The sequence below is a fragment of the Molossus molossus genome, unplaced genomic scaffold, assembly GCF_014108415.1.
Source record: "Molossus molossus isolate mMolMol1 unplaced genomic scaffold, mMolMol1.p scaffold_m16_p_8, whole genome shotgun sequence".
Taxonomy (NCBI): domain Eukaryota; kingdom Metazoa; phylum Chordata; class Mammalia; order Chiroptera; family Molossidae; genus Molossus; species Molossus molossus.
Genome location: NW_023425402.1, coordinates 33,885,869 through 33,908,195, shown reverse-complemented (window position 1 = coordinate 33,908,195; position 22,327 = coordinate 33,885,869). Strand labels below are relative to the sequence as shown.

The following is a 22,327-nucleotide window of genomic DNA, read 5'->3' as shown; positions in this document are numbered from 1 at the left end:
AACAAGAAGTGAGGAGAAAGGGAGGCCCAGGCAGCTGCCCTCTAGATCAGAAAGAGAGACTACTGTTTTGCTGGGGGTTGGAGAAATAGATTCAAGATTTAAGAGTCCCTAAAAATCTTGCTGGGACTTTTTCCTATAAGACATTTGTTGAGTTTTTGAACTGTGCAGGAAGCTGAGGAGTTAGGACAAAAATTTCTAAAATGCAGGATATAATTTTCTCCATCCTTGTAAGTTGGCATTTGAAAATAAACAACTAGTGAGAAAAGAGTCCAGCTTTAAGCAAACAGCTGGTCTTCTCAAGATATCAGATGCATTTGACATTACCTGGGCAGAGAGCTGGGGTACCAAGCTGGGACCTTTTGAAGGGCAGAGCTGAATGTTCTATACTTTCTCAAGGTTGATGGGATGGCTCTCCATCCAAAAGACATATTGGAAAAAGAGGGATTAAGCAAATGTAGTCATACTGAAACTGCAAAACAGTCATGACCCAGACCAATTCTTTTTTTTTTTTTTTTTATCCTCACCCGAGGACATTTTTTGATACTTTGTTCAGATAGAGAGAGAGAGTAACATCGACGTGAAAGGGACACATCAAGTAGTTGCCACCCGCACAACCCAACCAAGGACGGGGACAAACTGCAACCGAGGTACGCGCCCTTAGCGGGAACAGAACCAGGGTCTCTCAGGACCACAGGCAGACGCTCTAACCACTGAGCAAAACCGGCCAGGGCAAAACCAATTCTTGATTGCACTGAAGTATCAGCTCCTCACTGTATTTGGACAACCAACGAAAGAAGGAACACTTTCTGGTGTACAGGAACGTTGCCTGAAACTTGACAATATTTTTTATATAATATCTGACAGTCAATAAAAATAACTGTACCGCCCTGGCCGGTTTGGCTCAGCGGTTAGAGCGTCAGCCTGCGGTCCACAGAGACCCGGGTTCGCTTCCCGCTAAGGGCATGTACCTTGGCTGCAGTTTGTCCCCGGCCCTGGTTGGGTCATGTGGGTGGCAGCCACTCAATGTGTCCCTTTCACATCGATGTTTCTCTCTCTCTCTCTTCCTCTCTCTCCCTCCCACTCTATCTGTGCAAAAAATGGAAAAATGTCCTCGGGTGAGGATAAAAAATAAAAAAATAACTGTACCTAGAACGGGATGTTCACTCCTTGTCTCACTTTAGTGCATTGCTCCCCTGTGAATCTTCAGTTTCTTTCTATGGAAACTGAGGCAGGGCTACCACCTTGCAGCTTCCTGTGAAGACTGGAGCTAATTTATGGAAGTGCGCAGCTGAGTGTCTGGTATTTTGCAGAAGATGAATACACTGAGGCTGCTTTTTATTCCAGAATATCATGCACTTGATTCATGTATGGGAGTCAACAAGGGTATAGACACATAGGCTGCCTAATTACTGACTGATTTCTTTGGGTTTCACAACTCCAGATCATTTCTTCTATTTCACAGAATGTTTCTGTTTCTCTTATTATAAGATAACCTGCACTTACAGATGCAAACTCATTTAAATATTACTGTATAACACACTGAATTTAGAAAGTAAAATATTTCTACAAAAAAAGTGATATTCATTTTTAACAAATTTGTAAGGATTGACTCATGATGCACTTAATCCATATAATCATTCTCTTCATTCATTACCATCAATGAACAAGACCTGATTATGGATATTCCTAAGATTAAATAAGCAAAGTCTAATATCTAAAATTATAGAAAAATAAAGTTCATTAAATAGTAAAGTCATAAAAAAAGTTTTTGGTAACAATTCTGAAATACACAGGTGTGAATATTGACAGCTATTAATAAAAAAAAAAAACTTTACATTTTTATTATGAAATGAAGCTATATATTATATTCTATCATTATATGTATATGTGTATCCCCCTAGAAAAATGCATTTTAAAAAAATCTGACAATCAAATGCTGTCTGATATGTTTATATACCAAATCAGTAATTGAATTGATTATCACTTGACTACATGCAACTTTATTTCTATTATTTTGATTTTGACAGAAATAAAACTCAGTGAAGCCAAATATCATTGATTACTGATATACATATAAGTCTATATTATATACATATACACATTTATGTGTAATCAACATATATTGATGTTTATGTGCATATATACACAAATATATACATATATATATATAGATATATAGATATAAATGAATAGCCCTGGCTGATGTAGTTCGGTGTTTTGAGCATCGGCCCATGCACGGAAGGGTCGAGGGTTCAATTCCCGGTCAAGGGCACATACGTGGGCTCTAGGTTCCACCCAAACTGTGGTCAAGGTGCATGGGGGAAGCAACCAATTGATGTGTCAAATAGATGTTTCTCTATCTCTCCCCACCCCCCGCTTTCACTCTTTGTAAAAATTAATGGAAAAAACAGCCTTGAGTAAGAAGAATCATATATATTATATATAATTATATATGCACACATGCAATAACAAAAGTAAGGCTCTATGTAGGCAAATAATCATCAATTCCATTGTTGATTTGGTAGGTAAACATATTAGCCGGCATTTATTTTTCAGATTTTTAAAAATTCGCTTTATTTCTAACCAAATACATTTACTTCATAGATAAGGATTATTATTGTAAAGTACTTCTCCAACCACAAGCAAGAATGTTACTTAGCTTTGTTTTGTTTTTTAAGAATTATACGTATTTGTGAGCAACAATAAGAAAATAAAAAACAAAACAAAACAAAAGCACATCAACAACAAAAAAGGGCTCCTAACTAAACAGCATTCCTGCAGTGTTCAACTTGCCTGTTGTCTTATGCTCATATTTTGTTCTAAACTCTACAATGTTTATTCACATATAGAGTTCCTCTTGACTGTCATGAATGACGACCGTCTCTGATAAAGACACTTGTAAAATACCAAGCAAAATTTAACTGTGCTCAAAATATTTATACTTTATATTCCATGGGAAAGAGAGGCTATTTTTAGAAAACTTGTCCCATGTAATCTTGTGTGAGTAATTAATTTTCCCCGATGCAATAACACGGTGATTCTGTTCATGTCTTAATGTCAAAATGCAGTGAGAAATTTGATACCTAAATGTAAAAAATTGTTAATTTAAAAATGTACAGTATTTTGAAATACATCTTATATACTATTTAACATAGATCTGTGCCAATCATGATAAACAGTTTTACTCTTATAGATAAAACTGAATAATGGATTTTTCTCAGGCTTTTCAGCTATTAGACAAAAAATTCTTTTATTTAAATAGCAGGATCCGTAAAAACCCAAACCCTAAGAAGTCAACAGTTTAGCACTGGCATATAAAAATTAGCTTTTTATTACATCCCTTTTCCCTTTAGGCATTTTTTTTCAGAATTTTTTTTTAAACTGATTTGATTGTACAGCAGAAGGTTAAATTCTCACACAGTGATCATTAGCAAAAATAAACAGAGCAAGTACTAAAGCTGGCTTTGCACCTACTGAATGCTGCAAGTGTCTGTACTCATTTGATATGCATCTTGCAAAACTCGGCTGTTCCCAGAAGGCCACTCCATGAAGACTGAGAGAGCAGCGTCTGCTAGTGGTGCCTGTGTGTCACAAAGAACAGAGAGAAGCTTTACAACAGGGATGCTAGAAGGCATCGGACTGAAAACCTGGCTCTGTCCATTTTCTTGCTTTAAAACAGCATGCACGTGAAATTGTTCTTTAGATTATTTTTGTCGTGCAGATCGGCCACACCGAGAAACCACTGCGTCATCAACATTTTCTAGGTCTCTTCATTGGCTCCGTTTCTGAAGCTCTTCACTAACATTTTCTCATTAACCGCTTATTGGACAGATTTATTTATGGACATAGGACAACGGAGCATGCTGTTCTTGGATGGCGATCGTCATTTGGGTTTGGGTGGGTCATCCTGCTTTACCTGTGGCATTCAGCGGGCACTGATTGAAGGCCAAGTCTCCTGCTGGCGTCCTCTTCCACACCATGGACATCAGATAGTCCTCTGGGCATATTTCATAAGGTGCTGCGATTGAAAACAGAGTTCAGCAGTGTTTACTTTTCTTTTAAATATTGGCATCACTCAGATGCATTGCTCTAGATGTAGAGCTTTTATATTTTCTTCAAAGTATATTGTTCACTGGAATGTGAGAAATTTCTCCATAAACAAACAAACAAAAATCCCCACCAAGTTTCATTTCATTATCTTCAAAATCTTCACAGAAATGAAGATTTTGGCCAAGCTCACTGGATAGGCTTTAAAAAAATTATATGGATTTGCCTATAAATTGAAGATTACATTCAAACATAAAAATTTTTTAAATCTTTCTGATTTTCATAATGCTTTGGAATGTTATGCAATAAAATAATTTCCAATAAGCTCAAAACCATATTACAATTGTAAACTAAATCTGACCAGGCAAAAATAGATAACGATTTAATTCTTCATACAAGAGCAATAATGACAATCACATTACATCACATAAAAATAAACTGATTTAATTTTTTGGCCTTATTATTTTAAGAAGCTCAATTTACCGAGGCAAGAAAGTTAAATGGAATTTCAAGACTAACAGATGTGTACCAGAAATATTTTAAGGGAAAGCCAAAGAATTCACACAAGAATAAGCTCTACCGATAGATATTGTGTAAACCTGACACCTTTCTCCCAGATGACAGAACACACTAGTCCCTTCTCTGGACACATGTCCTGTTGTGCTTTCACCCAGCACTGCCATTTATATGTTCATATGTCTGTCTTCACCACTGGCCTGAGATCTCATTGTCTGCTCCTCTCGGTATCTTGCACCTAACGGTATGTCTAACACAGAGAAGCTGCTCAAAATCAAACATACGGTTGTATAAATACATTTCATAAATAAATAAGAACCTAAAAATAGTCAATACCATATATATATATGAGTGTGACTTCCTAAGAGAAATGTCTTGCTTTGCAAATAATAGACTAGCTAATCCATGCTAATCATAATTCTACTGCTACTAATTCTACTTCAAGATTTATAAACTTATTAGCATACACTGTAGTTATTAGTAGGAGCAGTATGCAATTGGAAACATTAAAACATTGAAATAATATTTTCTTTCTAATTTCTAAGATAAGATGAATGGTTTAGACATGTGGGCATTTTGGAACTGAAAGTGATACTGAAGACCACATGTTCCATTATTTTCCTCTGACACATGAGAACACCAAGGCTCCAAGAGAGGAGGGTTGTCAAGGTGACGGCTGAGGGTGCTATGGGCAGGACTGCATCCCAGAAACCCGGTCCTCGGAGCCTTCGTCTTGCCTTCCTGCATACCCTTTGTGCGACCTCGAATTGTTCAAGATAATCTCCCTCACTGCATTCACATGTATTTTTTCACACTAGGTTCTCATCAAAACGCATAGGCAAAATTATTTCCAACTTATGGAATCTTTGCTTGGTAGATGGTTTAGCGATTGATTCAACCTTCACCAACCCTGTTTGCATAAAATGCCTCCTCTCACCCTACCAGTGAGCTCCCAAAGGCCAAGCCTACCACGCCCATCTTGCTCATCACACACTGGACTTTCTCAGAAGCATTTACACTTGGGTCTCAGAAAACTGTTCTCTCTTAGGTCACTTCCAAGCACTTGGACCATTTTTTCTCCATCCCGTATCTGTCACAATATCATCCACCTCTTATTTTTCTTTATGTTAAAAGCTTTTCTTAAATCATTGAAAACAAGTTAATAATAGTAAGTCAATTTTACCTCAGTAAAAATAACATTTTATATATATATATATATATATATATATATATATATATATATATTTGTTCGTCATGTTAAAAAATAATAGTAATAATCTTGAGCCCTTATTAAGAGTCTTTCATGCCTGGATTTATTTAATCTTCCTCATAACCTTACAAGGTAGAGACTATTGTCTCCATTTACCAGACGGGAAAAAGAGGCACAGAGAGGTGAATTAATTTTTTCTTAGGGATCCAAACATTCTTTTCATTACATGTTGGGTTCTGAGGAAAAAACTAAGGGTAGCAGAGAACAATTGGGTGGGAGGAGTCACCTTGCCAAGCCCCACCCCTCCCCCCTCAGGAGCCAAGCGCTGCCCTCTTTCCCCTTCACCCCCTGGGCTGTTCCAGGGGGCAGGAGGCCTGAGGTTGGCGAGGCCTCTTCCTGGCACCCAAGAGCTGGATTTGCCACTGAGTCAGGCCTGGCAGCGGTGGTGCTGAATAGAAGTCATCATGCATCAAAATAATAAAATCATCAAATAAAACCCACCACCAAAGAAAGGTAAGACACAAGTGAGGGTAGAGGCCGCCTGTGTGCAGATCTCCGTTCCTCCAGAATCACAAGAACAGAAGAGCGGAGCGGAGAAGTCGCTCAAGGGATGCAGCAGCCATCACTGGCCAAGCGTCAGCCAACACGCACTCCCACAGGGCCCACGAGGTGAGCCTGCTGGAAGCCACTCCCCGCTGTGTGTCACCCACCCCTCGGAGAGCAGAATGCTCCTGGCCTCGCAGCCCCACCCAGTCTCAGGCCAGGTGGCCATGGAGGCCCAGGGAAATGTCTCCTGGGAAGAGGACAGTGGCAGGAAGAGAAGGCAAAACCCAGAGACGAGGCAGTGGTGGGGGAAGTCACTGCTATGGTGCCAGGTGGTGTCCAGATGAATGCACTGAACAGTGGGAAAGAGGAGAAGTGAGCGACTGCTATCGCCACAGTTAGAATGTGATCAGGCGGCTTCTGATCCCACACTCTTCCTTGCTGGGCCGCAGTCAGGCCTGGACACGTGGCCTCTCCTGCGTTAGGTAGTGATAACACACGTGAGGTCTTTGTTTGTTTGTTTTGTTTGGCTGCACGTCTTTCCCATAACGCTGTTTGTTTCTTCTCCTTGTATTTCCTGATGCTGTTAGTGACACCTCCAATCGGGTATCCACAGCTAAAACCATCAGATTCATCTTCTTCTGGTCTTTCTCTTCCTCTTAACCTACCAGGATTCTACTTCCACTGTTTCCCCGGGCGTCCGCCCTGTCCCATTTGAATTTAGGGGAACAGCCTCATTGGTTCATGCAGCATTTACCTACCATGTGCTCTGTTCCTGGGAGAACCAATGGTGTCTGAAAGAAGCATTCTGTACCCCATGGCATTTTCATTTATTGGGAGGAGGCAGAGGTCAAAACAAACATACCGTTGCTTGGGTACAGTTATGATATGCACTGCAAACAGAACAGGGTGCTGTTTCAGTATCAAAGCTGGAGAACCAAAGAAGGCTCCCTGGAGGAAGTGATGCTTGAGACTGACTGCAGTAAGCACTCCAGGAGGAGGGAACGGTATGTGCAAAGCCCTGGAAGTAGAGAAAGGCTTGGGGCACCCTGGCCAGGGGAGCTGGAGGAAAAGAAGGAGGAGGAGTGTGGAATAACGAATGGGCTGAGAAACAGGCTGAGATTAGTACCTGGAGGGCCTTATAGGCAGCCACCTTAGGAAGGGTTCTAAACAGCAATTGGCAAGAGCTGATTTTTAATTTTAAGGAGGTCAGTTATCCTTCTGTGGGTGAAACAGATGGGAGAGCAGTAGGTAGAGTAAGTTCACTGATGAGGCCAATGCAGTGTTTTAGCCCTGAAATGATGGTAAACTGATTGGACTAAAGGTGAAAAAATGTAGGTGGACCCAAGGTACATTTAGGAGGTAGACGAAGTGATGTGAGAAATGAGGGCCACGGGGGAGAAGGTCGGTGCCTACTTTCTGAGCTGCAGAGCTGGATTTAAAGAGATACTATTCTTCAGCTTCTTCCCCCTTTAATCCAGTTTTCATACCACAACAGAGTACTCTCTAAAATGAAGATTAACCCTATAACTTGCTACTTAAATGCTTTCCATGGTTCTCTAGCACCAACAGGATACAGATAACCAGGCTCAGTGTGATGGAACGGCCCTTCTGGTTAGCCCTCACCTACGTTTCCAATGATGGTTCATATTTATTCTCCTGCACATCCACTGCACAGGATTGTCATCTTCCAAATAATCCACACCAATTCACACTTCCCTGACTTTGCAAAAGCTATAGCCTCTGTTCAAAATATCCTCTTCTTTTTTTTTTTTTAGTTTCTTGTAAAGTTCCTATTTATCTTTAAAACACATCTTAAATGGTGATAGTCTCTGGGAAACCTACCTTAAACCTTAGTTATTGAACGTGCAAGTATTATAGGTCTTTTGACAAAGATTGAAATATTTGGTTAAATGCTTTGGGTATGTGTGTGAAACTTCCCAGATCTCAAATTTTACCCTTTAGAAAACTTATCATGTTTTACTTTATTTCTTTTTAATCTGCTCTAATGAACTTCCATAGTCTAGCACATAACAGGTGCTTAAAACACTTTTGTTAAGTAAATCACTTTCACAAAGGAAACAATATCATATACTGGCTGGCATTGTCTAATGGGATTTCCGCAATGGTGGAAACTCTCTACTTTCACTGTCCAATATAGTACCACTAGCCAAATGTGGCTACTGAGTACTTGAAATGCAGCTGGTAAGACTAAGAACTGAATTTTTAAAAAATATTTTTTCCTTATTGATTTTAGAGAGAGAGGAAGGGAGAAGGAGAGAGATAAAGACATCAATGAGAGAGAACATTGATTGGCCGTCTCCTGCATGACCCCCACTGGGGATCAGGCCCACAACCTGGGCATGTGCCCTGACTGGGAATCAAACTGGGGACCTCTTGGTACATGGGTTGACGTTCAACCACTGAGCTACACTAGTCGAGGGAGAACTAAAATTTAAATTTCATTTAACTTTAGCTAATGTAAATTTAAATCTTAATAGCTACAGTGTTGGAAAACACTATTAATAGATGATAATTGTGTTTTCTGTAAAAATCAACCAAAACTACTACAAAATATAAAAAAATAGAAAATTAGAATACATGCTAAAACTCACAAAATATATTATGCATAGTTGATTACATAATTGAATTCTATATAAAACAACTAGCCTGTATGAAAAGATATAGCAATCATTCATCTAACATTATTATTATACTAATTTTTGTTTCATATATACATTCAAATTTCTGTTCAATATCTTCCCCATTATCTCTTCATTTGTAATCTTTCATGTGCATTTCATTTGTACTTATTTTTGATTTTCAATGTTCAAACTCAAATTTTCCTTAGTTCCATTGATGAAATATGAAGAAGCAATTTGCTCCCCAGACTTATTTCCCAGTAGTGGTTTCAGAAAGCTTTTCATACCTATTGTTATTCTGAAAGTACTTATCTTGGCAATGCCCCTCCCCCACGGTTGACCGAATGGTCAGAAAATCTGGTGATTGCAAGTGTTAACCACTAGATGGCATGAGTGAGCCAATAGGGTGAGATGTTTACTAGGCCTGCAGCTGAAACTGATAAGGTTCAAAATCAATGTGGGCTGAAGTAGTAACTTAACTGTGCATTAGATATATAGGTCAGTGCTTGAATTTTATTTATTTTTTAAGGTATACTACTCGGGAAAAAATAAAATGTCTTTTTTTCATGTAAGTACAACATTTAGTGAGTAAGCTACCCTCATTTACAGGGCCCTTCTTTCTGGGCCAGGGCCTCAGCTCCTGCCATCTGCCTGCTTACCACCCTCTCCTCAGCTACATTGGCCCCTTGATGTTTCTCTAGTGATTTCTATAGTTTTGTTTTTGTTTTTATTTTTGTTTGTGTTTCACTTCTGGAGCACATAGCACTTACAAATCTAGCATTTATGACATGCATATACTTTTAACCAAAAATTACCAAACACTTTCAAAAGACCTATTTTTAATCATCCTAATACTGAAGATAACAGCGAATGAGGGTGATTCCGCAATGAGGACTGTGCGTGGTGTGTGCAGAGTGTGTGTGTGTGTGTGTGTGTGTGTGTGTAATAGGCTGGTGCTACCTAGCAATGTTCACTTAGAGCTGTAAGAGACAGAGGTCAGCTACTATAGCAACTCTAGTTTCCCTAAAATTTAGTCAAACCTAGGCTTCCGGGGTGCCAGGTGTTGACAAAAGATGACCTTGTAGGGTGTGTTTGACTTGGTAAACATCCTGGGACCCTATTGGAATCCCCTCATGTGATGGGCACACATCCTAACTGGTTAAGGTGGACACTGATTAAATAGTTCTTTTTCTAATTGCAGCACTAAATATAGTTCATGGAACTCACAGAACTCAGAAAACCAATAGTAGTCCTTTTCCAACCACAACACTCAGTGATTAATTCCCATTTACCGGTGACAATCAGTATAATCTGCCTCAAACATATCCCCCCCCCCCCAAAAAAAAAAAAAAAATCACAGTAATTTTTTAAACCTGGACAGGTCAACAAACTGTTTTCTTCACTGTAAATTCAGGAAGCCTTGGGTTTATTTGGACTCTTATCGAGAGAAACAGTACACAAATGATAAGAAAGATGGCAGGGAATCATAGATTAATAGTGGCAAATTGGTCCAGGATTTTTAGCTTTTTAGTAGGCATGTCAAATCTCACAGCTGCTTTAAATATTTAATCAAAGGTAATTTGGCATACTTTGAAGATATCTTTAAAAATTACATCAGATAATAACTTTATTTATGTTCATACCAAAGGCAAAACAGCCTACATATCAAAATAAATTTTCTTCCATCTACATTTCTGAAATCCCCAGTGGCAGCTCTTCTCAGAACCACTTTTGGAATTCATTCCTTCTACAGATGTTTACTGAGCTCCGATAATGTCCTAGTCACCTTGGTAAATGCTACACACAAAAAGAATGAACAAGGATAGTTGGGGACTCTCAGCTCCCAAGCTAGTAAGAGAGATGATAAGTGAAGAAAATATAAAACAGAATGCCCTCCATGACCTGAGAAGCCCTGCTGCTCCAAGGAGTACTTCGAGGGAGAGCATGTCTCTGGAGCATCTCCAGAGGATGTCCAGGTTGAGGTGTGAAGGACAAACGGGAGTTAGCCAATGAGGAACCACATGTGGGAAGACCCAGGACACAAGGAGACATGGGATGTCCAAGAATTGGGGGACATTTAAGAATGGCTGGAGCACAGAGTTGGGGATGAGTACAGGTGAGAGAGAGAGAGAGAGAGAGGTGTGGTACATGAAGAGTTCAACAGGGAGTTTGCATTTATGGGCAAAGGGGATTTATTATAATGTTTTGAATGCTGGACCTGCAGTTTGGAGAATGAAGAGAGACAGAAGGCAAGGGAGGGCTGTGACAATCTAAAGGGTGGAATTGGGGAAAGGGCATGGATGGAATCATGGGACGTGGCAATGTGAAGGGCGTGGATTCAAAATCTAGTTAGTAGGTGGTATGAGCTCAGCTCCATAACTGCATGTAGGAGGTGAGGAAGAGGGAAATAAAGGTGAGACTCAGGTACCTGGGAACATGTCTGGCATGCTCCGCTCTGAGTCATGCACAGGAGGAGGATTTGACTTGGGAAAGAAGGTACTGAAAATACTTTTGAGCTTGAGATGTTTGAGCACATCTTGGTATCATCAAGAAGTCAGTTGGTGTATGGAACTGAAGCTCAGGATAGAAATATAAGCTAGAGACAGATATTTGTGTAAATATTTTTCTGTTGAATGCTACTTATGTGTATTTTGTTAATTAGAAAATATATAATTTGCTCAAGCCACTCTCTGTGCTCAAAATAAAAACATATCATTTTGCAGCAATATGAAGGACTCTTGTTTTTTATGCCATAGCAAAAGGCAACAGCAACTGTGTTCACCAGCTGAAAGAGCTCACTGTTTTACCACAAGTGCAAAGATATAAAACCCATTTGTAAGATACAACTGTACTTAAAGTCACAAGTATGTTGTTAGCATGCTCCCTTAAAACGAGATAAAAACCACCTAGTGATTCCCTGTTAATCTGTCTATTCAAAGTGATTTTCTGTCTCTTAAAAATAGCAAAAGTTATACAGGGCTTAAATCAATTTGATGTGGAAAATTAGTTTTCACCCCTGTTGCTAGAATTTCAGCATTAAAGAAAAATTGATTCCAAAGTGTAGAGCCAGCATGCCGACCAAAAAAAAAAAAAAAAAAAGCACTATGCATGACCCCACATTTCAAATTGCACTTGCTGGCCATTCATTAAGTGTTATGTTTGGGGAATTCTCTGAGCTGGGGATGCAGAGGTAAATGAGATAGATGCAGGCTCCGTGCTCACATGGCATACGGCTCTAATTCCAACAGTGGAACCTACTCATGTGAAGAATTCATGGTGCTGCTAAGGTCTGACAGAAAAACAAAAAGGGTATTTATCGAATGTGTTTCGTTAACAGCCTTCCTCATGTAGAAAATAGTTTTTATCAGTCTCAAGTTGAAAGAATCTACAGTTACCACAGCAACATTTACATACCACTATGACTTATGTGTTCTTCTAATCATTACATATTTATTTATTTATTTATTTATTTATTCATTTATTCATTTATTTATTCATTTATTTATTTTGTGGTACGTGCCCCTAGCAGGAACTGAACACGGGACTCTGTGGTCCGCAGGCCAACACTCAACCGCTGAGCCAAACTGGCCAGGGCTAAACATTATATATTTTAATTAATCTAATTTCTCATAACCTTACGAAGCGGATGCAGTTATTATCCTCATTTGAAATGTGAGGAAACCGAGGCAGAGAGAAGTCACTTGGTGTGGAGGCGGGTCTGTGTCAGTCAAACACCGCTCTCAGTCCAGTCTCAGAGACTGTTACACTGTCTCTAAGCATTTACTGTATGGTAAACAAGGTACTTATATATTTTGCAAAAATTGTTTCTAGTATGGAAGTCAGCATGAACTTTAAAGTCATTAGAAAACACTGTGCATTGCAGGTTACCTGTTTGAGTACTTGGTCTAGGCCATGTGTTATATAGACACACGCCCCTCCCCCCCAATTCTGTACTATTATTTTTTAAATTATATATTTCAATTCAGGACATAAGATCACTCTAGTTCTAATCTGTTAATAATAAAAATAGGTATCTACCTTTAATTGTGAAGAACACTCTAACTATAACCATCACTTTTAGGGAGACAAAGTTTTAGGTTGGGGTATACTAGAAGTCTTTGCTGGAGAACTGTGTTTAGTTGCCTTTTTATGTTATCTTAGGAACCGATGAGGAAAGGTGTGCTTTGTACCTTCTCTGGGTCAGGGCACATGCAGAAAACAGTGCTGTCTGGAGGCACACTCGTAACTGCAAGGCTACTTCAAGCTGGAGGCCACTGGCCACAGCCCTGTCTTGCCAACTGCCCTGAGACCTTAGGAACCTCTATTTGGGCATACCTAGCACCAATTCTAGCCTGACAGGTGGCTACCAGAGTCCCTGGAAGAGCTCCAGCCTAAAAGAATTAACTGGGCTGAGATTTGGGGAAATTAAGAAACCTATAAAAACTTACATATTTTTTTCTTACTTCAACCATCTCAATGATTTATTTATTTTTAAATATTTTTTAACATTTTAATTCATTTATTAGAAAGAGAGGAAGGGAGAGAGAGATAGAAACATCGATGAGAGAGAGAAACATCGATCGGCTGCCTCCTGCACGCTGCCTACTGGGGATCGAGCCTGTAACCCGGGCATGTGCCCTGACTGGTAATTGAACCGGGACCTCCCAGTCCATGGGATGATGCTCAGCCCACTGAGCCACACTGGTGGGGCTCAATGACTTATTTCTAAGGAAGGAAGGATCATGCCACAAATTGTAACTACAAAATAAAAACAGTATACATGTTAAAAAATGTCACTGAAATGCTAACAAGTAAACTAAGAGTATTTTCAAAGAGCAAAGGATTATAAAAAGTAAGGCATTACTATCATAGTCATTTTGAAACTTTTAATTGTACGCTTTTAAACAAATCATTTCATTAGTCCAGGTATAGCATTGATGATACAGAATAAAAATATTCAAAAGAGCATGTATCTAATGACCTACAGCATTCAGCAAGGTTCAGGGCAGGTAGCCAACCTGGGAGGAATAAACAGATAACTCACTTGCAATGAGCTGGAATTCTAGCTAAGAGATATAATAATATTAATAATAATAATAATATATGATAAGAGAAGCACAGAGCAAATTTTATAGGGGATCAAAGAAGAAAGAGCACTCCTACGACCCTGGGGAAAGAAGAATGACGAAGGGGGGAGGTCATCTTTTATGGACGGAGCTCCCGAGATGCTCCCATTTTGGCAGGTGAAGATACCAGGACAGGCACACTTCTAGAGCTCAGGTGGATAACAGTGCCAGCAACAGTATATGGAGAGAAATATATATGGATCAAGGGTGATGACCTTGGAGAGTTAATAAGCTGATGACCAGAATTCTAGAATCCCAGGGACCTTGGTATGCACTAACTTGGAAAATTAATGAGAAGCTATGGAGGTTTTTGTGAGCAAGTGAGTCATATGACTAAGGCCATGCGTTGGGAAGAATGATCAGATGAACCTGCATGGAAGAGATGAAACAGGTGGTGGTTGTGATGATGTGGGTAAATGGACAGAGGTCCTGCACTGCCATTTAATAGTCCAAAATAGTTATAATATTTTATCCTTTCATCCTTAAAACAATTCCTTGAGGCATACATTACTGTCTCCATTTTATACATGAGGACACTGAGGTCCAAAGCCAAACTTTCTTTGACTCCATGTCCCAGGCTCTTTGCTGTCCTGCCCCTTCCCCACTAGTAGGTCGTGGTCAGGGGACCAGAAAGTAGAGCCGCTGAGGGGAGACTGGATGGAGGTGGAATCCAGCACCACCCATGAACTGGTAAGAAGGAAGAACCCATTCAGATAACAGGAACCTTTGCTGGTCAGAGGGAAAAGCTCTCCTGGTGATTCAGAGTCTGATTTGATACCCCAGTTGGAAAGGTCTATCAGTCATTTGGAAGAGATCAGATATAGAGACAGATTCATGGGTGCTCCTCCTACCGGTGAGTTGACAAGAGAGACAGAAACCAAAGAGTGCCAGGGGCAGGACCTTAGGGTCATTCACATGTCAGGATATACACAAGGAGGGAAATCAGTGGGAAGAGAAATGGCAAGAACTAATATTCGGGTTTATGGTATTGATAAACATCGAATCCAAAAAAGGAGTTTTATGCCCTGGCCAGGTGGCTCAGTTGGTTGCACCATCATCCCACACACCAAAGGACTGTGGGTTCGATTTCTGATTAGGGCACATACCTAGATTGCAGGTTTGACCCCTGGTCAGGGCGTTTACTAGAAGCAACCAGTTGATGTTTATCTCTCATCAATCTTTCTCTCTCTCTCTCCTTTCCTCTGTCTCTGAAATCAATAAAAACATATCCTTGGGTAAGGATTAAAATAACAACAAAAAAAATATGAGGTTTACTAATTGCATTAATTTTTATTTTATTAGTTTAAACATAATTAAATGGCTCCTAATATATGTTTATTTTTACCATAAAAACAATGTGAGATGAAAGGAAAAAAATGCAAAAGTGCTGCTTACATTTTTTATTTCAATTTGAGAATGATCAGCGTGTTGTCAAATATTTCTAAATTAGACAAGGTAGGATAATACAAGATTACAACAAATTGCTTTTGAAGTTTCTGCAGTGGCAGAGGTTGTGAGAGTTTTCTCAGTCTCATCTGATGAGCAATCTGATCAGACAAATTATGATAATGATTGTCTCCATGGCAACAGGTTTGAATAACGTACGTATAGTACTATCTGGGATACTCATTTATTATTTTAGACCCCAATGATTCTTCCTTAACTGCCTGTGAAATTTAGCTCATCTGCTGCAGAACAGTAGACTGGAGTAGGTAATAAAACCCATGCTTTTCAGTAGGACGGGCTGCTTTCTTAGGTATTTATTAAGCAACAAGTGATGTCTCTCTCCTGTGGGGTATCTTCACGTTCTAGTTTATTTCCCTACTTTTTAGAATGTATCTGAGAAGATGTGCCAGAACAAATAGAAGGTTTAAGATGAAAGAAGTCAATACCTAGTGCCACCTACTGTCAACAATGAACTCAGTGGTTTGCTTTAGGTGAACAACCAGTATGTACACTTGGGTGTGACATTATTTGCTTTGCCCAAAAATATTCAGTGCAAACACTTGCCTGAACCTTTGAAACTGAACATGTAATAATATAATTCCTAATAGGGTATACACATTACACCTGATAGCAGGAAATAATAGAAATTCTAATGGATTAGGAGCTTTTTAACAGCACTACTAGTAATAACCTCGTGGTTTGGAAAGAAAAAAATAAAGCAGGTGTCAACTCATATGGGAATATTTTAGTATAGATAGGGTAGTAAATGCTTTACATTTCTAGTAGTAGAAATGTAGGAACACATTGTAAAGTATATGATTGTCTAACCACTATGTTGTACACCTGAAACTAATACAAAATAGTATTGAATGTAAACTGTAATTGAAAAAAATAAAACAGAATTTTTTTTAAAAAATGTAAATTTTACACCACATACCTGGGTTTGTAATAATGATTATGTTTAGCCTTAAAAATGCAGTGGTCCACACTATTTAGAAGTTTGACTAAATAATTAACTTGCTAAACACGTCTCTAACAAAGACAAAATACTGTATCAATAGTGATTAATTCACTACTTCTCCAACTGGGAGCTGAGGAGAAAATAAGTTAATATGAGCTAAGACTTTATCCTTCTCCCTGACCCGCACCCCTAAATATTACATATCTGTGCACGACATGCCTCTCTCACTTCTCACATTTTTCTCAGCACATTTAATCTGCAGGCTCACTCACCATTTGCAAATAAAGCACTTATGACTCCACGAAAGACATTTTATGTATAATCATAAATTTAACATCTACCTGTGGATGGTAGGTTTCAACTTAGCAGCCAATGGCTAAGAAATGATGGATCTTAGTATGGGAGCTATAGGAATAGCAAGTCCCTTCCCTGGAAACAGTGCAAGGAGGTCCTAAAAGCGTGTAAGTTATCAAAAGCCAATCCATCAGTAACATCTGCTTTCTGAGTGATATTAACCGGGAAAAGCCGGGAAAATAAACAAACAGAGCACTAAAATTAGTCTGTTTTCACAGTGTAGCAATGTAACAAAATCATAGGAGCTATTTATCACTTTTCTACTATTGTAAGCTTCAAAGACTTGGGGGTATAGAATGAGATTGAGATCAATGAAATTATCATTTGGTGAGTTTGACTAATTAAAAAATTGGGTAACTTATTTCCCCTGTAGCTTACTCTTTTACTCAACTAACAATATATATAATTTTCATCCCTGGAATTCTCTTTTCTTATGAAGACAAGAGCAATAATTTATTTTTGTTTGGTGATGCTTTTTTACATTTTTGTTCTACTTTACTAAACATTTTTTAAAAATTCAATTATAGTTTACATTCAATATCATTTTATATTAGTGTCAGGTGTACAACCCACTGGTTAGACAATCATATGTTTTACGAAGTTTTTGCCCTGATATTTCCAGTACCCAAGTGGCACCATAGTTTTTATATTATTGACTGTATTTAATATGTTTTACTGCTCTTTTTGATACTTTTATTTCATATATTTACCAGTAAAGGAATATCCTAACCTTGATGAGAAATTTATTTTCCCCTTTTTAGTATACACCGTAACAGCTTTTGATGACATCCAGATGATTAATTATTATTTTCATTAATTATCCAGACAAAGATGTGAGTATATTATATTTCTCTTTCCTGACAACTGAGAGTCTCTTGGCAAACTTGATTAATTTATTTTGCATCCAAATTAAGCAAAGCATAAAATAAATACTAGTTGTTTTCAGCAACCTGAAGAAAAATTAAGAATAAACAGCACTAAAAATAATACTTAAAATAACATGTTATTTTATAAGGAACATTTGTTGTGGCTTTATCATAGAAAAAAATGCCTTAGTAACTATTAAGATAATAAAAATGTTTTTTCGATATATATCGTCAATGTGTAAATTTGGGGCCATTATACTGTTTCATATGATTTCAAATTATATTATTGAAAAGAGTAAAATACAAATGTAAAAGTTAATACCAAGTATACAGGGGTGTGCAAAAGTAGGTTTGCAGTTGTAAGTACATGAAACACAAGAGTGAATACAGCCATTGCAATCTTCGTATCTGCATGTCTTTTTCCACATGAACAACTGTAAACCTACTTTTGCCAACCCCTGTAACATAATATAACATAACACATATACTATAAAAAGTTTTTACCATTTTATATAATTTTCACCTGCTTTAAATCATAAAAGCCAGCAAACAAACCTAGCAAATAAGGTATAATACTTTTTCTGTAAATAGATATGTAAAATGTTTTCTAAACAGCAGGTGGCAATCTTTTAAATTGGATCGCGGCAGCGCCATCATCTCTATATACACAGGTGAAGACCGTTTTAAATGCCCAGTTAAGAACCCTGGCACACTCAGTTTAGGTAAGTTCAAGTCCTAAAATGGTCCTAGTTAATCATGCTGGAAGTTCTAATGGCATTTCCCCCTGGGCAAAAGAAATGTTTTTGTATAATGCTTCTTCATTCTTACGCAGCACAGGAGCAATTTCACTGGCGACTTCTTATTCTAAATTCCTACGGCCTTAAGAATTAACCAAACTAGCCTGGCCAGTGTGGCTCAGTGGTTGAGGATCAACTCATGTACCAAGCAGTTGCCGGTTCGATTCCCAGTCAGGGCACATGCCCGGGTTGTGGGCCCGATCCCCAGTGGGGGGGGGGGGGCATGTAGGAGGTGGCCGGTTGATGTTCTCTCTCATCGATGTTTCTCTCTCTCTCTCCCTCTCCTTTCCTCTCTCTCTAAAATCAATAAAGAAAACAAGCAAACAACGACAAAAAAACAACGAGGAAACATGTCTGGCAAATGTACAGTAATTTGGAAAAAAAAAAAAAAAGACTTAACCAAACTAACTTTAGATCTTTGGTAAGCTCTAAAAAAACCGACTGACGTTGTTGCACATGGAGTCCAGTTTCCGTCGGTATTAGAGTTGAACTATGAGAAGTCATTAAAACAAGAAGCCAGGAGAAATACAAAGTTTTGACACCCAGATAACTCTTAGTATTCCTTAGTTTTTCTAAATTAAGTAGTTATATTAGACAGAGACAGAAATCTATAATTTTCAAAACTGGAAAAGGAACCCCAAACAGCTGCACTCATCATCCTCACTAGGAACCAGAGAGCCAGGGAGACCAGTGAGATAGTGAGATCCCTACAGAGTCACCAGCAGCAACACACTTCCCCTGGGTCTTCAAATCCTCAAAGGTCAGCACGTCCCTTCATACATGGCTATGATATTTTAAAATCCTATCCTATCATCTTTTCTAGCATATTTGTAACAATGTTGCCCATGATAATCTAAAATCCTAATTTTCATTTATTGAGTCCTCAACTCAGTGTGTCAATAATATTTTATGAAATGTGCACACAATTAGGAAGTAGTCTTTATTCTAAATAATATTTTAAAACACAGGGTCAGGCAAAAGTAGATCTACAGTATTCATATGAAAAATAACATAATAATTAATAAATAATTATACAAGAATAAACTCTAATTTTACATATTCACAACTGTAAACCTACTTTGGCCTAACACTGTACAGAGTGTATAATTTGGGCAATTTCTGACCTCTTATTTTTTTCTATGCTTATATGTAAAATCCTTTAATGTAGCAGCACTTTCATTCTTTCACTACTAATTAAGACCTTATGCTTTCATTTAAAAATGTGGTCCTCACAGGGATTTCCTTTTACAGTTGAAAATGGGGCAAGGGCAAGTAAATGAGAATGTCCAAGGTTATACATCAAAATGAATTAATAGCAGACTTTATGTGTCTGAATTTCAACACCATTTCTTTACTTTCTCACTTAGCTATCTAACACTCAGGTCTTTATATTGCTACTGTAAACAATCTAAGGCAATTTGTTTTTTGTTCTCAATAAACAAATATTTCATGAAAATAGTGAGAAAAAAAAATCCCAAACTGGTTTAAATCATGTCTAGCCACATTATTGCTTAATATGGCTACCATTGTGTTACCACATTTTCAATGTCATTTCGCAGCAAATGATTTAAAAACCTATAGAATAATCTAAGACACGGAAACAGAGGACACTCTATACATTATAGAAACAAGTAAATTGCCACTTATCATTAGCAGTCCTTCAAATGAAGAAGCACTCCCTTTAACCAATGACAACATTTTTAATCCTTCTTCTTTTGTTTGCTGTTTTAGGGAACAAAATGTTTTCATTGGGATAAACTCAGTTTATTCTCACCAGGACACCGCTGCTCACTGCATCTTCTCACTTCTTCGCCTGTTCCTTCACATTGCTGCCCTGTTACCGCTACACCCTGGCAGGTCCTTAGTCGCCTTTCCCAGCCACCATCACATGACTTGGAACATCCACTCCAATGACCCCACTGATTCCACTGACCATTGGCTGAAAGAGATGTGTCATGGTCAAGGTCAGTGGTCTACAACACACTGCTTTAGTAATTTTAAAATCTAAGGATCATTACTGTCTGTTCAATTTTTATTAATCTACCTCCATAAGCACACTTTAATCATGTATTTGATTTGCTAGTCAACTAAAGAGCACTGTGATGAACAGAGATGTATATGTTTGTCAGAATCTTCGACATTGAACCTTACTTGCAAAAAAGTACAAGTTCGGTATTAAACTTCATCAATATTTAAATTAAGACTCTTCTCTCCTGCATCCGGCCAGTGTGGCTCAGCGGTTGAGCATCGACCCATGCACCAAGGGGTGGCTGGTTCGATTCCTGGTCAATACACATGCCCTGGTTGTGGGCCAGATCCCCAGTGGGGGGCATGCAAGAGGCAGGCAATGGATGTTCTTTCTCGTTGATGTTTCTATCTCTCTATCCCTTTTACTTCCTCTCTCTCTAAAATCAATAAAGAAAAAAAAAAAAAAAGACTCTCCTGAGTTCTGCAGCTTTATCAATGTGACATACAGTAGAATGAGTCCAGGTATAATTGGCTTCATTTAATAGAAACATGTAAGCATCTGATTATACCATGACCGTCTGGCATAGCTCTGTCACAGTTTTTAAATGGTGGCATCCTTAAATGCAGTAATCAGGTCTTACCTGTACATTCGGGATTGTAGCACTCTCTGCTTTCTGCCCATGGCCCTCTGCATTCAGAACCCCCATGAGCGGCTGCAGTGCACTGCCGGCTTCTCTGCTGGGTCCCATTCGAGCAGGTCACTGAGCACTGGCTCCATGAACTCCACTCTTGCCACTGTCCATCAACTGCCAAGGCAGAAAGAGAGACAGTGTAAGGAGAATGCTGGTAGAGAAGGTTCTACATAAAGTACAGGGTAAAACTAACCTTGAAGGTGAATCTTGATCAAGGGATGCTAAAGAGATGCATACAACGAAAGGTCATGCTGACATTAGATTTTATTACTACCCTTAATGCTACTATTACCTTTTTTTCCCCTCACTTCTACCTCTTTTTATGTATCCTGTATCTCTTTTGATTCACTTATTTCTCAAAAATATTTATTGATCACTAAAAAATTATGACCTTGATGTGTACTGGGAACAGTAAACAAAATAAATACTGACTAATAACTCATGGAGCAAATATTTTAGAGACAAAGCCCCTAGAATGAGTTAAACAATGTGTTTGTTAAACAAATTATATAGCATTGCTACAAAGAATCCTTTCAAGATACTATGATATAAGAGTTTAGGGTGGGAGGGTCTTGGGAATATTCCTTGACATGAGGTTTCAGACAAGCCCTGAGGATGATGGGGAAATAGCTAGGGTAAGTTCCATGGAGATACACAAAGGTCCTTGGCAGAGGAAACATGGCACTTCTGGGACCTGAATGAAGGCCATTGTGAGTGGAATCGAGAGAGCCAGGTGGGGCATTCTACCAGAGAAGGTGGGTAAAAAGGCAGATGCCAAATTTTGTAGGTTTTATGCCAACTGTGTTAAAAATTTGGACTATTATTCTCAGACCATTAAGAAGCCAGTGAAGAATTTGAATAGTACTCTGTGATCCGATCTAATGCAGGGTGGAGAAAGAATTATGGGAGTGGATAGGAAGGGTAGAGCTAGGATGATGCCGCAGTACAGACGGAGTGTCTTGGAAAGATCAGAGAGCTCTGGGGAGGCATTGCAAGAGGGTCCTCCGAAGGACTAGTCATGAGAGCTGAAGTGGAGAGAGGGTGAAGATGACTCCCAAGTGTCTGGTGACTAAAATTTAATATAGATTGTTGAGCGTATGTTAGGGAGATTCCAATTGGGACTTATTTGTTTATTCACTCATTAAAATGATTTTTGAGA

The 22,327-nt window shown here is 38.6% G+C and overlaps 1 protein-coding gene across 2 annotated transcripts in view; it reads right to left on the bottom strand.

The window, feature by feature from the left end:
- ADGRB3 (adhesion G protein-coupled receptor B3) overlaps nt 1-22,327 on the bottom strand; it is a 689,955-nt gene that overhangs the window by 365,140 nt on the left and 302,488 nt on the right. For both annotated transcript variants that reach the window (XM_036248276.1, XM_036248277.1), the window contains 4 exons: nt 21,118-21,282; nt 20,283-20,447; nt 3,917-4,018; nt 3,475-3,581 (listed from right to left, as the gene is read on the bottom strand). In XM_036248276.1, coding sequence (XP_036104169.1) covers nt 3,475-3,581; nt 3,917-4,018; nt 20,283-20,447; nt 21,118-21,282 — 539 coding nt within the window. The remainder of the gene's footprint in view (nt 1-3,474; nt 3,582-3,916; nt 4,019-20,282; nt 20,448-21,117; nt 21,283-22,327) is intronic.